This window comes from Carcharodon carcharias, chromosome 21, assembly GCF_017639515.1.
Source record: "Carcharodon carcharias isolate sCarCar2 chromosome 21, sCarCar2.pri, whole genome shotgun sequence".
Lineage (NCBI taxonomy): Eukaryota > Metazoa > Chordata > Chondrichthyes > Lamniformes > Lamnidae > Carcharodon > Carcharodon carcharias.
Genome location: NC_054487.1, coordinates 24,790,718 through 24,805,682, shown reverse-complemented (window position 1 = coordinate 24,805,682; position 14,965 = coordinate 24,790,718). Strand labels below are relative to the sequence as shown.

The 14,965-nt window shown below is 48.2% G+C and overlaps 1 protein-coding gene across 1 annotated transcript in view; it reads right to left on the bottom strand.

Moving 5' to 3' along the window:
• Nucleotides 1-14,374, bottom strand: part of prdm4 (PR domain containing 4) — a 158,902-nt gene extending 144,528 nt beyond the window's left edge. Inside the window, exons 1-4 of the mRNA XM_041216259.1 lie at nt 14,315-14,374; nt 11,160-11,226; nt 10,403-10,533; nt 171-356 (exon numbers count right to left, since the gene is read on the bottom strand). Of these exons, the coding sequence (XP_041072193.1) occupies nt 171-356; nt 10,403-10,532 (316 nt within the window). The 5' untranslated portion in view covers nt 10,533; nt 11,160-11,226; nt 14,315-14,374. The remainder of the gene's footprint in view (nt 1-170; nt 357-10,402; nt 10,534-11,159; nt 11,227-14,314) is intronic.
• Between the last annotated feature and the right edge of the window lie 591 nt (nt 14,375-14,965).

Here is a 14,965-nt window from a genome sequence, read left to right as displayed (position 1 = left end):
AAACAGCACCGTTAGACATGGAGCACATGGGGGAGCAGGACTGATAGACAAGAGGCACTGGGAAGCATGTGAGTCTGGCAATTTTTGGATTACACAGTACATTTCTGGCATGATGTTTAGAAGAAAGCAAACACAACATGTTTCCCTTCTGTTGCCATGTCTTTACTTACCTGGTAGAATGTGCCGAAAGTAGCTGTTTTCCAAGTGCGAGTACGGAGGAGGGGGTAAAGTATAATTTCGCTCCGGTATGCTGCACATTACTCCACGTTCTCCAATGCTCATTGGAAGCATTAATGAAAGGGCTGACGGGAGGGAGCCTAGAGAAGGACTAAGATTCGGTATTGCCACTGGCATTCCTGCAGTTTAAACAGCAAGAAATTAATTAAAATAAGCAAACACTAAATGCCTTCCAAATATACTGCACAGTACAGTATGTTTTGCTTGAATAAGCACAGGCTAACTGCTAACCCTTCCAGTAACCATCACAAAACACTATCCTTATGAATAGAAAATGCACACTATCTGCAATAGTACATCATCAAGGTTGCTAATTTTAGTGGAAAGGGTGGAATCGCAGAATTAGATCCTTAAATGCCGGTAAAACTGCCAAACCCTATGTTACAAAAATAAAAAAATGAATTTGGCATGCTTAGTTACTGCAAATTATTGACCCTGATTAAGATTTCACACCATACAGGTATGAATTATTTACAGCAATGTGACTTTGCATGAATCTTTCAGCAATTGCTTGACACTAAAAGACAAAGCACGCTGATTACAGTGCATCAAAACTTGATAAATCATGAAACCTGAGAAAATCGAATTACCAACTGACTTCTGGGTTAGTGTTCTGTGTTTCTTCAAATGTTGTTTATTGTTCACTTACCACTTACTCTTAATAACTCATCACAACTTGGTCTGTCCCCTTACTCCTCTAGCTCTTTCTGTTCAAGTGTCTCACCTTGTTCCACGCCTCCCGCTCATTTAAAATCCTCATTCTCTACTGCCCACAAAGTGCCACGCCAAGTTTCTCAATGACATTTCTTCATTGCTTTCCTCCATAAGCCTCTGCGCCAAGTGACTTCTCAATCTCGTCATTTCAACCTCCATCTCAATTCATTAGCTTTCTCTGCTGAGTTCACTGCCCTCTTATCCTCCCTTAATCTCTCGCTCAAAGAAGTTTCCCAACCTAAATTCATTGCTACCCTCTTGACCTTGTCATCTCAAGCAACCTCACTACTCTCATCATATCAATCACAGACAAGGCCATCTGTGATCACTTCTGTGTATTGTTCTCCACCCACATCCCCCTTCCCCCTCCCAACCCTACTTTCTTCTGTCTCTGGAGAAAACTCTCTTCCAATTCACTAACAACTGAACTTCAAAATCGCAACTATCTAGCCTTTGGCCTTCCTCTCACCTGCAACTCACAAGTCAGCTTAACCACAACTTCACCTCCACCTCTGATGTCTCCATCAACATCACTTTGTCTCACCCTGGCCATTCACCCTGCTGCAGCCCTCATCTCCACTCACCTAAGTCCAAATGTCGCAAACTTGAAAGAATATGGCAGACAACCGGTTTAGCGATTCACCATCAGATGCAGCTGGATCATATAAAACACTATCGAATCCTGCTCTCATCTGCCAAAACAGCTCAGTATTCCAGTCTCCTCCACATCACTGAGGTGATGGCATAGTGGTATTGTCACTGGACTAGTAATCTGGAGACTCAGGCTAATGCTGTGGGGACCATGGCAGCTGGTGGATTTGGATTCTGGTAATAAATCTGGAATATAACGCTCGTCTCAGTAATAATGGCTGTGAAACTATCAACTGTTGTAAAAACCCAACTGGTTCACTACTGTCCCTTTAGGGAAGGAAATTTGCAGTCCTTACCTGGCCTGGCTTACATGTGACTCCAGCCTCCACTGCAATGTGGTTGACTCTTAACTGCCCTCTGAATTGGTTTAGCAAGCCACTCAGTTCAAGGGCAATTAGGGATGAGAAAGAAATGCTGGCCTTGCTGGTGATGCCCACATCCCATGAAAGAATGAAAACTCTCACCTCCAACAACAATTGCGAGGACCTCACGAGCGTCAATCAGCTGCCTCTGTCACTTCCCTCCCTTACTCTTACCCACTGGGCCAAACTTCCTCTAAGGTTCTGCCCTGCCCTAACCCTAGCACCTTTCTCTAGTTTCTCCCCTTGTGCCCTATCTGAACTCATCTTGTCCATGACATACATCCTGCTTCCTCGACTCCATTCCCACTAAACTGCTGACCCAACTTCCCTTCCTGGCTCCATGTTAGCCGGTATTGCTAATGCCCACCAAACCACTCTCCTTCAAATGTGCTGTCATCACTCCCACCTCAAAAAAACCATTGACACCTGTCCTTGCAAACAACTGTCCCATCTCCAACCTCCCTTTCCTTCTCAAAGTCCTTGAAAGTGTTGTCACCTCCCAAATCCATGCTCATCTTTTCCAGAACTCCATGTTTGAATTCCTCCAATCAGGTTTCTACCCAGCCGCAGCATTGGAACAGGGCATATCAAAATCACAAATGGAGTCTTACGTGACTGTGACAAATTTAAACCATCCCTCCTCTCCACCATTGTCCATCTGGACTAACATTGGGAAGATCATAAGAAATAGGAGGAGAAGGCCATTTGACCCATCGAGTCTGCTCCATCATTCATAAAATAATGGCTGATCTGACTGTGGCCTTAACTCCACTTTCCCCTGCTGCCCCGATAAATCCCGATTTCCTTGCACATCAAAAGTCTAACTCAGCCTCAAAGATACTCAGTGACCCAGCCTCCACTGCTCTCTATGGAAGAGAATTCTAAAGATTAACGATCCTTTGAGAAAAATTCCTCCTCATCTCCATCTTAAATGGGAGGCCCCTATTTTGAAACTATGTCCCCTAGATCTAGATTCCCCATGAGGGGAAAGGTCCTTTCAGCGACTACTCTGTCAAGCACCCTTAGAATCTTCTATGTTTCAATAAGATCACCTCTCATTCTTCTAAATGAATGTAGGCCCAAGCTGCTCAACCTTTCTTCATAAGATAATCCCTTCATCCCAGGAATCAGCCTAGCGAACCTTCTCCGAGCTGCTTCTAGTGCACTCCAATTAAACAAGGAGACCAAACTCCTGTACTCCAGGTGTGGTCTCACCAATGCCCTGTACAGTTGTAGCATGACTCCCCAATTTTCATATTCCATCTGTCTTGCAAAAAATGCCAATATTTAATTTACCATCCTAATTACTTGCTCTACCTGCATGTTAAGATTTTGTGATTCATGTACAAGGACACCCAGATCCCTCTGAAGTGCAACATTGTGCTGTCTCTCTCCATTTGAATAATATTCTGCCTTTCTATTCTTCCTGCCAAAGTGGATAATCTCACATTTTCCCACGTTATATTCCAACTGCCAAATTTTTGCCCACTCACTTAACCTACCTATAGCCCTTTTGCAGACTTACTCACAACTTCTCTCTCTCAATCCTCCTCGGAACTTGCTTTCCTACCTATCATTGTATCACAGAGTCACAGAATTGTTTCAGTGTAGAAGGAGGCCATTTGGCCCATCATGTCTGCACAGTGCTCTGTGCATTTTAACTTAATGCCAATCTCCTGCCTTTTCCCTATAACCCTGCACATTGTTTCTATTTAAATAATCATCCAATGCCCTCTTGAATGCCTCAGTCGAACCTGTCTCCACCACACTTCCAGGTAGTGCATTCCAAACCCTAATGACTCGCTGTGTGGAAAAGTTTTTCTCACCTTGCATTTCCTTCTTTTGCAAAACACTTTAAAACTCTGCTCTCTGGTTCTCGATCCATTTACGAGCGGGAACCAATTCTCCCTATCTACTCTGTCCAGATCCCTCATGATTTGAAAACTTCTATCAAGTCTCTTAGCCTTCTCCTCTCCAAGGAGAACAGTCCCAACTTCTCCAATCTTTCCTCATAACTGAAGTCTTTGCAACCATTCTCAGAGATCTCTTCTGCACTCTCCACTGCATTCACATCCTTCCTATAGTGTGGTGCCCAGAACTGTACACAATACTCCAGCTGAGGTCTAACCAGTGTCTTATATAAGTTCACCTGCTCTTGTACTCTATGCCCCTATTAATGAAGCCTAGAATACTGTATGCTTTATCATCAGCAAATTTGGCTACAAGACAGTCGGTCTCTTCAAAGTCATGAATATAGATTGTAAATAGTTGTGGTCCCAGCACTGATCCCTGCGGCACTCCACTAGTTACAGATGTCAAGTTGAAAATTACCCATTTATCCCGACTCTTTGTTTCCTGTTAGTTAGCCAGTCCTCTATCTACATTAATATATCACCCCCGACACCATGAGCTCTTATGTCTCCTTAAGCTTTTTGAAAATCCAAATACACTACACCTACTGGTTCCCCTTGATCCACCCTGCTTGTTACATTCTCAAAGGACTCTAATACGTCAAACACAATTTCCCTTTCACAAAACCATGTTGATGTTGCCGGATAGTATTTTTTAAAAATGTCCTTCTACTACCTCCTTAATAATGGATTCTAGCATTTTTCCAATGACAGATGTTAAAATAACTGGCCTATAGTTTCCTGCTTTGTCTCCCTCACTCCTTGAATAGTGATTGTGACCAAAGCCATTGTCTTTGGTATCTGCCATAAACTCTGTTCCCTAGGCACTGATGCCATCCTTGTCACTAGCAACAGTCTAAGACTGAACCAGACTTGGTTTGTTGATACCTTGGTGTCATATTTGACTCTGAGGTGAGCTTCTGATTACATATTCACTCATCTCTAAGACCAAATGTTTCCACCCCCTTAACATTGTCCAACATTGCCTCAGCTTATCTGCTGCTGAAACTCTCATCTATGCTTTTGTTACATCTAGACTTGCAACAACGCACCTGGGCTAGACTCCTAAATTCTATCCTCCGTAAACTCTAGGTCATCCAAAACTCTGTGCCTGGACTAACTTGTACAAAATCTAGTTCACCCATTAGTCCTATGCTCACTGAACTATATTGGTCTTGGTTAGCAACACCTCAATTTTTATTTTCAAATTCCTCTGTGGCCTGGCCTCTCCCTTTCTCTGTAATTTCCTCCAGTCTTACAACCCCAGAAGTATCTGCGCTCCTCTAATACTGGTCTCTTGAGCATCCCAACCTAAGTCCTAAACTGTGCAATTCCCTCCCTAAACCTCTCTGTCTCTTTATCTCTCTTTCCTCCTTTAAGACATTCCTTAAAACCTACCTCTTTGACCAAGCTTTTGGTCATCTGCCTTAATATCTCTTTACATGGTTGTGTCAAATTTTGCTTCATAATGCTCCTGTGAAGTGCTCTGGGGCATTTATTATGTTAAAGGTGCTACATAAATACAAAAAGTTGTTGCTGTTTCCGTCCCTGGGCTAAATTGACTAGGCAATTCCCAAGTCCCAGGGATCTGAGAGAATCTTACACCCACCACTCATGAAACCCCCCTCCCCAACACAAATGCTATATGAGATTCCTATATAGCGTTAAATAACCTAAAACTCAGCCCTGGGTTAATAATCTTTTTAAAATGACTCTCCGTGGCCATTTTGCAACTCAAGCTTTAGTAATGCTTGCAATTCTCAGAGCTTCCCAACAAATTGCTGAAATGGAGCCATGGGAGTAACACACTATTCTTTGTACTCCACTTTGGCACTACTAGGACCTGTTGTCAAAACTTCCATTGAGAATTGTATCTCCAAGGCACATGGCTGACATTTGGCCCATTCCCTTTTTTCAAATGGGTTGTTGGTCTGCCAATGTGAGACAAAGATACACATTCCACAATGGGGAATGATGGGGCTACCTTACATTTTAATTTCAAATTGAACAAATAACTGCTTACATTTATATAATTCTTTAGTCCCACTGAATGTCAGAGACATTCTCCTAGTAAAATCTGCACTCCAGATCTAAGGAATACTGAGGCACAATGTATTTGGACAGCTAGATCTCTTGAGAAAGAAGCATTCTGAGGCATCATGAAACTTCAGCTGAGGCTTCAATAAAAGCCTAATCCAAATGCAAATAAAATTACCGAGAGCACCTATGGCTCATTGATTTTACAGGCAAAACTGTTACAAACCTGCAAATAAGTTTAAGACCATAGAACAGGGTGGCCAAATCTCAGCTCACAAGCTCTTTGACACGCGCAGTGCTGCTCATTCCTTGCGCTATTAAGCTCATTAAATCACGCATTGGACGGAAGCAACAGCCAGGTGCAGCCTTGGCCACCAACAGCTTCACAAAGGGAGAGAACCGGAGAGCAGGCAGCAGCATTGGGAGGAGGGAAGGAGGAGGGTTAAGATCAATGATTTAGCACCATCGCAAGATTTTTCATAGTTTCCCGCTGGTTTTAAGTAGGGCCATATGTCCTTCAGTGCCATTTTCTCCAGCTCCCAAACCCACCTTCTTGCTGCTGACCCTCCAATTTGTGGCCTCTGTCTAGAAAGGGGGGAAACAGTTTAATATAGAACAGGAATTCAAGAAGCTACTGTATTGAGACACGGGTATTCTCATTCAAATTTGTTGCTGAGTAGGTGGTTACAACTTTTTTTTCAGATAAAATCAAACTTTTTTTTAAATCTCCTGACTGATTTTCCACATGCAAAGAGGCTGCCAAAGTCAGTTAAGTAGTGATCTTGTGTTAGCTCTGATGTGTGTTAGTGAAGCACATTTGATTTTGCTACAATCCTATGCGAAGGAAGCCTGGAAGGTAAGAGGAAAAAGCTGACAGTTTCCTCACAGAAGTGACAGTGACAAAAATGTGTCTGTAAAGGTTCTCAGTGTCTTGTGGCACTTGAATGTCTGAAGATTATCGTTTGCAGGCCTTTTTTTTTAAAACGGGATGTGTGCGTTGCTGGTTAGACAGCAATTATTGCCCATCCCTAATTGCCCATGAGAAGATGGTGGTGAGCTGCCTTCTTGAACCGCTGCAGTCCATGTGGTGTAGGTACACCCACAGTGCTGTTAGGGAGGAATTTCCAGGATTTTGACCCAGCGACAGTGAAGGAACGGCGATATATTTCCAAGTCAGAATGGTGAGTGACTTTGAGGGCAGCTTCCAGTTGGTGGTATTCCCATGTATCTGCTGCCCTTGTCCTCCTTATTGGTAGCAGTCATGGGTTTGGAAGGTGCTGCCTATGGAACTTTGGTAAGTTTCTGCAGTGCATTTTGTAGATGATACACACTGCTGCTACTCTTGGTCGGTGGTGGAGGGAATAAATGTTAGTGGATGGGGTGCCAGTCAAGTGAGCTGCTTTGTCCTGGAAGCTTCTTGAGGCAAGAGGAGAGTATTTCATCACACTCCTGACTTGGAGATGGTGAGAGTTAGGAGGTGAGTTCCTCGTCTCAGGATTCCTAGCCTCTGACCTGCTCTTGTAGCCACAGTATTTATACGGCTCATCCAGTTCAGTTTCTGGTCAATGGTAACCCCCAGGATGTTAATAGTGGGGGAATTCAGTGATGGCAATGCAATTGAATGTCATGGGGCGATGGTTAGATTCTCTCTTGTTGGAGATAGTCGTGTCCTGGCACATGCATGGTGCGAAAGTTACTTGCCACTTGTCCGCCCAAGCCTGTATATTGTCCAGGTCTTGCTGCATTTAGACACAGACTGCTTCAGTATCCGAGGAGTGACGAATGGTGAACATTGTGCAAACATTCTTACTTCTGACCTTATGATGGAAGGTAGATCATTGATGAAGCAGTTGAAGATGGTTGGGCCTAGGACACTACCCTTAGGAACTCCTGCAGTAATGTCCTGGAACTGAGATAATTGACCTCCAACAGCCACAACCATCTTCCTTTGTGCTAGGTATGACTCCAAACAGCAGAGAGTTTTCCCCCGATTCCCACTGACTCCAGTTTTGCTAGGGCTCCTTGATGCCACACTCGGTCAAATGCTGCTTTGATGTCAAGGGCAGTCACTCTCACCTCACCTTTGGAATTCAGCTCTTTTATCCAGGTTTGAAGCAAAGCTGTAACGAGGTCAGAAGCTGAGTGACCTTGGTGGAACCCAAACTGAGTATCAGTGAGCAGGTTATTGCTAAGCAAGTGCCGCTTGACAGAACTGTTGATGACCCCTTCCATCATTTTACTTATGAGCAAGAGTAGACTGATGGCACTGTAATTGGCCAGGTTTGACTTGTCATGCTTTGTGTGTAAATACCTGGGCAATTTTCCACATTGCCAGGCAGATGCCTGTGTTGTAGCTGTACTGACCAGCTTGGCTAGGAGCGCGGTGAGTTCTGGACCACAAGCCTTCAGTACTATTGTATTCAGGAATATTGTCAGGCCCCTTGGCCTTTGCAGTATCCAGTGCCTTCAGCCATTTCTTGATATCATGCGGCGCAAATCAAATTGGCTGAAGACTGGCGTCAGGTCAGGGACCTCCGGAGGAGACCGAGATGGATCATCCACTCAACAAGATTGTTGCAAATACTTCTTTTGCACTGATGTGCTGGGCTCCTCCATCATTGAGGATGGGGATAGTTGTGGAGCCTTCTCCTCCAGTGAGTTGTTTAATTGTACATTCACAACTGGAAGTGGCAGGACTGCAGAACTTAGGTCTGATCCACTGGTAGTGGAGACGCTTAGCTCTGTCTATTACTTGCTGCTTATGCTGTTTGGCACGCAAGTAGTCCTGTTTTGTAGCTTCACCAGGTTGACACCTCATTTATAGGTATGCCCGGTGCTGCGCCTGGCATGCCCTACAGCACTCTTCATTGAACCAGCGTTGATCCCCTGACTTGATGGTAATGGTATAGTGGGGCATATGACAGGCCGTGAGGTTACAGCTTGTGCTCGAGTACAACTCTGCTGCTGCTGCAAATGGTCCATTGCACCTCATGGATGCCCAATCTTATGTTGCTAAATCTGTTCAAAATTTAGCACATTTAGCACAATGGTAGTACCACACAAGACAATGGACTGTATCCTCAATGTGAAGACAGGACTTTGTCTCCACAAGAACTGTGCAGTGGTCACTCCTACTAATACTGTCATGGACAGATGCATCTGCGGCAGGCAGGCTGGTGAGGATGAGGTCAAGTATGTTTTTCCCTCTTTTGGTTCCCTACCACCTGCCCCAGAGCCAGTCTGGCAGCTATATCCTTTAGGACTCAGTCAGCTGTGGTGGTGCTACTAAGCCACTCTTGGTGATGGACATTGAAGTCCCCCACCCAGAGTACATTCTGTGCTCTTGGCACCTCAGTGCTTCCTCCAGCTGTTCAACATGTAGGAGTACTGATTCATCAGCTTGGGGGAGGGGGATGGTACGTGGTAATCAGCAACAGGTTTCCTTGCCCATGTTTGACCTGATGAGACTTCATGAGGGCCGGAGTTGATGTTGAGGATTCCCAGGGCAACTCCCTCCTGATTGTATACCATTGACCACCACCTCTGTTGGATCTGTCCTGCCAATGGGACAGGACATATCCAAGGATGGTGGTGTCTGGGACATGATCTGTAAGGTATGATTCCATGAGGTATGTAAGGTAAGATTCCTGTTGCTTGACTAGTCTGTGTGACAGCTCTCCCAATTTTGGCATTGTTAGTAGGGAGGGCTTTGCAGGGTCAACAAGGCTGTGTTTGCCGTTGTCATTTCTGGTGCCTAGATCGATGCTGACTTTTTAGCGGTTTGATACAAGTGAGTGGTTTGCTAGGCCATTTCAGAGGACATTTAGAAGTTTTTTTTATTCATTCATGGGGTGTGGGCGTCGCTGACTAGGCCAGCATTTATTGCCCATCCCTAACTGCCCTTGTTTTCAGGGGACAACCAGTTATGGGTGGCAGATTTCCAACAGTTGATGCACTTCAGCATTAGTGAGCCAGATGTGTTTTTATAACAATTGACAATAGTTTCATGGTTATCATTAGCCTTTTAATTCCAGATTTTTATTGAATTCAAATTCCACCATCTGCCATGTCCAGTGACAATGCCACTATGCCAGCGCCTCCCCTTAAGGTTCAGGAGGTTTGTCCACCTCTGCCAGAGAATGATACAAGCTCAGAAAGGCTCACAAACCTTTAGTGAAAACAGGATTAAGATTCTAAAATGGTGTTAAATCATCTACAAAGTTCCCAGTCTGGAGCTGATGGGTAGAGGCTTGCTAATTACAGCAATGAGTTAAAGTTACGTATTCAATGAGGCAAGTACATTGAGAAAGATAAATGACAAAACAGACACTTGCAAGAAGTGGTAATTCAAAGAAAAGAAAATGCAACTGGCACTCAAGAGTTCGCTGGGTGACTGGTCAACAGGGAATGTGCAGTCTACTGACTGATAGGTGGCAGGGATTATCAGCTGTTGCACTCTGAATTCTTCCAGTTTAAATCAGCTTTTCATACCTGGAGCTGGGAGAGGGTTTTGGGTGGGTGAACCCATGCCTAGGTGACTTCCCGTAACAGGTAAGGTGCTGCTAACAGATGAAGCACTCAGCTGATCCATTCCCACAGAGCTCAGGTTCATGTCATTCATGCTGGAAAATACACAATGTATGTGTTATCAATTGTTGATGTGGCCTGAGATTAACTGCTGGTGTAGCATTCTCAAACACAGTTTATTTCAATAAAGTTATGCAGGAACCAATACTTAAAGTACAGATAGTGTAACAAAAGACATTTCCTTACATTAAAGAACATGCATTGATCCAAAATCTCCAATGGGATTCACTGCCAAACGTACTTTATACGATGGCCACCTTCATCCCACAAATCCAACAGGGAACTGGGTTTATAGTCCTACACTGCAAATCTGACCATTCATTTACTGACCGAGAGATCTGATTTTATAAACTCCAGAGAATCCAACATCACCCTGTCCTATAATGATCCTGACTCTGTGCCTCTGAACAGCACTAACTTAATTCATTCCAGGGTTACAGACTAGGGCCAAATGAGTTAACTGCACTAAGGCTTTTCAAAAAAAAAACCATCCTTCCAACCAACCATTGTCATTTTGCACTTTTCATTATTTACTCACTTCCTCACTGTGCAAGCAACAAAATTAACCAAGAACAATATACAGGCACTGCATCATAGAGAAAAGAAACTGGTTCCCTCAAACACTGATCACATGTTTCCAAGATAAAAGCAAGAATTTTACCTGAAGGAGTTGCCTGGTTTATCCTATCCCAGAAGGTTTTCACTCCTGAAATATCCATCTATTGCCACTGTAGAAAGCAAGAGAATGTCTGGGTAAAGACAATATATGGAACTCCATACACACATGCAATATGGTCTAGCCTAGTTACAACACAAATCCATACAGTACACGCCTGCCTACACCAGCCCTCGTATAATCCCAACCAATACGGATACCAGTCCAGCAATGACCAACACATCTGCAGCCCAAGCCCAGCACAAAGCACCCTACTGAAACCTACTGAGGTCACATGCCAGCACAGGCTTTATCAGCATATAACATGCTTACTCAACCAGCTTACACCAACAAAACCACTAAATACTTAACAGGAATCCAGTACAAATGCACAAACTGTAAAGATACAACCACCAAATGCAATCCATTAATATATACAGATCCTTTACCACAGACACAGTCTGTGGAGCATAGAAAATGTTGAACAGATGCATGTCCTACTCAAAAAAAGATTAACTGCACCTTGGCCAATCACTCTCATCAGATGTGGGTTGTGTAAAGGGCTCAGGTCCTGCACGGTGCAGGTCAGGCCGGGTGCGGGAGGGGGAGGAGGAGGAGTAGCCGGGGGGAGGCCGGACACACAGTGAGTGAGTGAGTGAGTGAGTGGGGGGGGGGGGGGGGGGGGGGGGGAGGAGAGGAGAGGCTGGACACACAGTGAGGGGGGAGTGATTGGGGGGGAGAGGGGGGAGTGAGTGGGGGGGGGAGAGGGGGGAGTGAGTGGGGGGGGAGAGGGGGGAGTGAGTGGGGGGGGAGAGGGGGGAGTGAGTGGGGGGGGAGAGGGGGGAGTGAGTGGGGGGGGAGGGGGGAGTGAGTGGGGGGGAGGGGAGTGAGTGGGGGGGGAGGGGGAGTGAGTGGGGGGGGAGGGGGGGGGGGGGGGGGGGGGGGAGGAGAGGAGAGGCTGGACACACAGTGAGGGGGGAGTGAGTGGGGGGGGAGAGGGGGGAGTGAGTGGGGGGGAGAGGGGGGAGTGAGTGGGGGGGGAGAGGGGGGAGTGAGTGGGGGGGGAGAGGGGGGAGTGAGTGGGGGGGGAGAGGGGGGAGTGAGTGGGGGGGGAGAGGGGGGAGTGAGTGGGGGGGGAGAGGGGGGAGTGAGTGGGGGGGAGAGGGGGGAGTGAGTGGGGGGGGAGAGGGGGGAGTGAGTGGGGGGGGAGAGGGGGAGTGAGTGGGGGTGGAGAGGGGGGAGTGAGTGGGGGGGGAGAGGGGGGAGTGAGTGGGGGGGGAGAGGGGGAGTGAGTGGGGGGGGAGAGGGGGGAGTGAGTGGGGGGGGAGGGGGAGTGAGTGGGGGGGGAGGGGGGAGTGAGTGGGGGGGGGGGGGGAGGAGGCCGGACACACAGGGAGTGGCGGGGGGGACACACACACAGGGAGTTGGGGGGGGGGACACACACACAGGGAGTTGGGGGGGGGGACACACACACAGGGAGTTGGGGGGGGGGACACACACACAGGGAGTTGGGGGGGGGGACACACACACAGGGAGTTGGGGGGGGGGGACACACACACAGGGAGTTGGGGGGGGGGGACACACACACAGGGAGTTGGAGGGGGGGGACACACACACAGGGAGTTGGGGGGGGGGACACACACACAGGGAGTTGGAGGGGGGACACACACAGGGAGTTGGAGGGGGGGACACACACACAGGGAGTTGGGGGGGGACACACACACACAGGGAGTTGGGGGGGGACACACACACACAGGGAGTTGGGGGGGGGGGACACACACACAGGGAGTTGGGGGGGGGGACACACACACAGGGAGTTGGGGGGGGACACACACACAGGGAGTTGGGGGGGGACACACACACAGGGAGTTGGGGGGGGGACACACACACACAGGGAGTTGGGGGGGGGACACACACACAGGGAGTTGGGGGGGGGGACACACACACAGGGAGTTGGGGGGGGGGACACACACACAGGGAGTTGGGGGGGGACACACACACAGGGAGTTGGGGGGGGGACACACACACACAGGGAGTTGGGGGGGGGGACACACACACAGGGAGTTGGGGGGGGGGACACACACACAGGGAGTTGGGGGGGGACACACACACAGGGAGTTGGGGGGGGGACACACACACAGGGAGTTGGGGGGGGGGACACACACACACAGGGAGTTGGGGGGGGACACACACACACAGGGAGTTGGGGGGGGACACACACACAGGGAGTTGGGGGGGGGACACACACACACAGGGAGTTGGGGGGGGGGACACACACACACAGGGAGTTGGGGGGGGACACACACACACAGGGAGTTGGGGGGGGACACACACACAGGGAGTTGGGGGGGGGACACACACACAGGGAGTTGGGGGGGGGACACACACACAGGGAGTTGGGGGGGGGGACACACACACACAGGGAGTTGGGGGGGACACACACACACAGGGAGTTGGGGGGGGGGACACACACACAGGGAGTTGGGGGGGGACACACACACACAGGGAGTTGGGGGGGGGACACACACACACAGGGAGTTGGGGGGGGGACACACACACACAGGGAGTTGGGGGGGGGACACACAGGGAGTTGGGGGGGGTGAGGCCGGACACACAAGGAGTGGGGGGGGGTGGGGGAGGCCGGACACACAGGGAGTGGGGGGGGGGGGGGGGTGGAGAGGCCGGACACACAGGGAGCGGGGGGGGGTGGGTGGGGGCGAGGGCGGGCCGTTCACACAGTGTGGGTGGGGGAGGGGTGGGGGGGCCGGACACACTGAGTGGGGGGCGAGGGTGGGCCGGACACCCGCACAGTTAAGCTAACTCAGCAAGGAGCTGTGTAGTGGCAGCCCGGGGCTGGGCTGCGGAGCCGCGAGCCGGGCTAAGCTGGGCTGGGCCGGGCCGGTAGCAGAGTCGGGGCTGTCAGGGTATCCGGCTGATGGTCTTTAGCCGGGTTAATAATGCCTCAGTCTGGGTTATCAATGATGCTCGCTCTCTGCGCGGCCCCACTCAGCCTAACAGTTGCTGGGAGCTGGGACAGGCCTAGTTGGGTGTTGCTGTGCCTGGCCCGGGCTCCTCACTATCTCGGCCTCTTTCCCGCTATCTCGCCTTTGCTACTTTGCCTCCTTTTTGTTGTCTTTTTCTCCCGATTGTTTGTCACTGACCTGACAGTCCGCGCAGCCGCACATCCAGCCACGACTCCACACTGCCGCACTGCGCCTGCGCTCTCCCAATGCGCCCCCTGCTGCTCGTTCTCAGAAAAGGCTCAGCTCGCAACACTGGACCCACAGTCGGGGTCAGGACACTAATTAACCAGGCTGTGAGAAGTATCAGGAAAGGTTAAGTTATTGGGGCAGAACTTGCATTTGTTTAATCATATTCTCAGGACTTCCAAAGTGCTTTGTATCCAATGAATTATCTTTTCAGTATAGTCACTGTATCACAGGCATGTGTCCATGAATATACCACAAGTAAGAATGAAACCAAGCTGAGGGTGGTGGTTTTAAAGTGCAATTTGCAAATGAAAGGAAGGATGAAATTTTTCAGGTTTGAGAACCTTGGAATTAATGAGCTGGAAGAGGAAACAATGCATATAATTGGTTGCCATGAAAGGAGAAGCAGTTTTTTGGAGGCAAAATCAGCAATGGAAATGATCTGAGGTTCCATTTGTATTTGGAGGAAGCAACTTTCTTGCTTCCAACTTCTGTAAAAAGTAAAAGACAGAAATGGAGTGGATTTCCAGTGGACTCCCCAGTGATATCATTTAATTGCTCTGGGTGAAGGAGTCTGTACATTTTGATCAGATGTTTATTCTG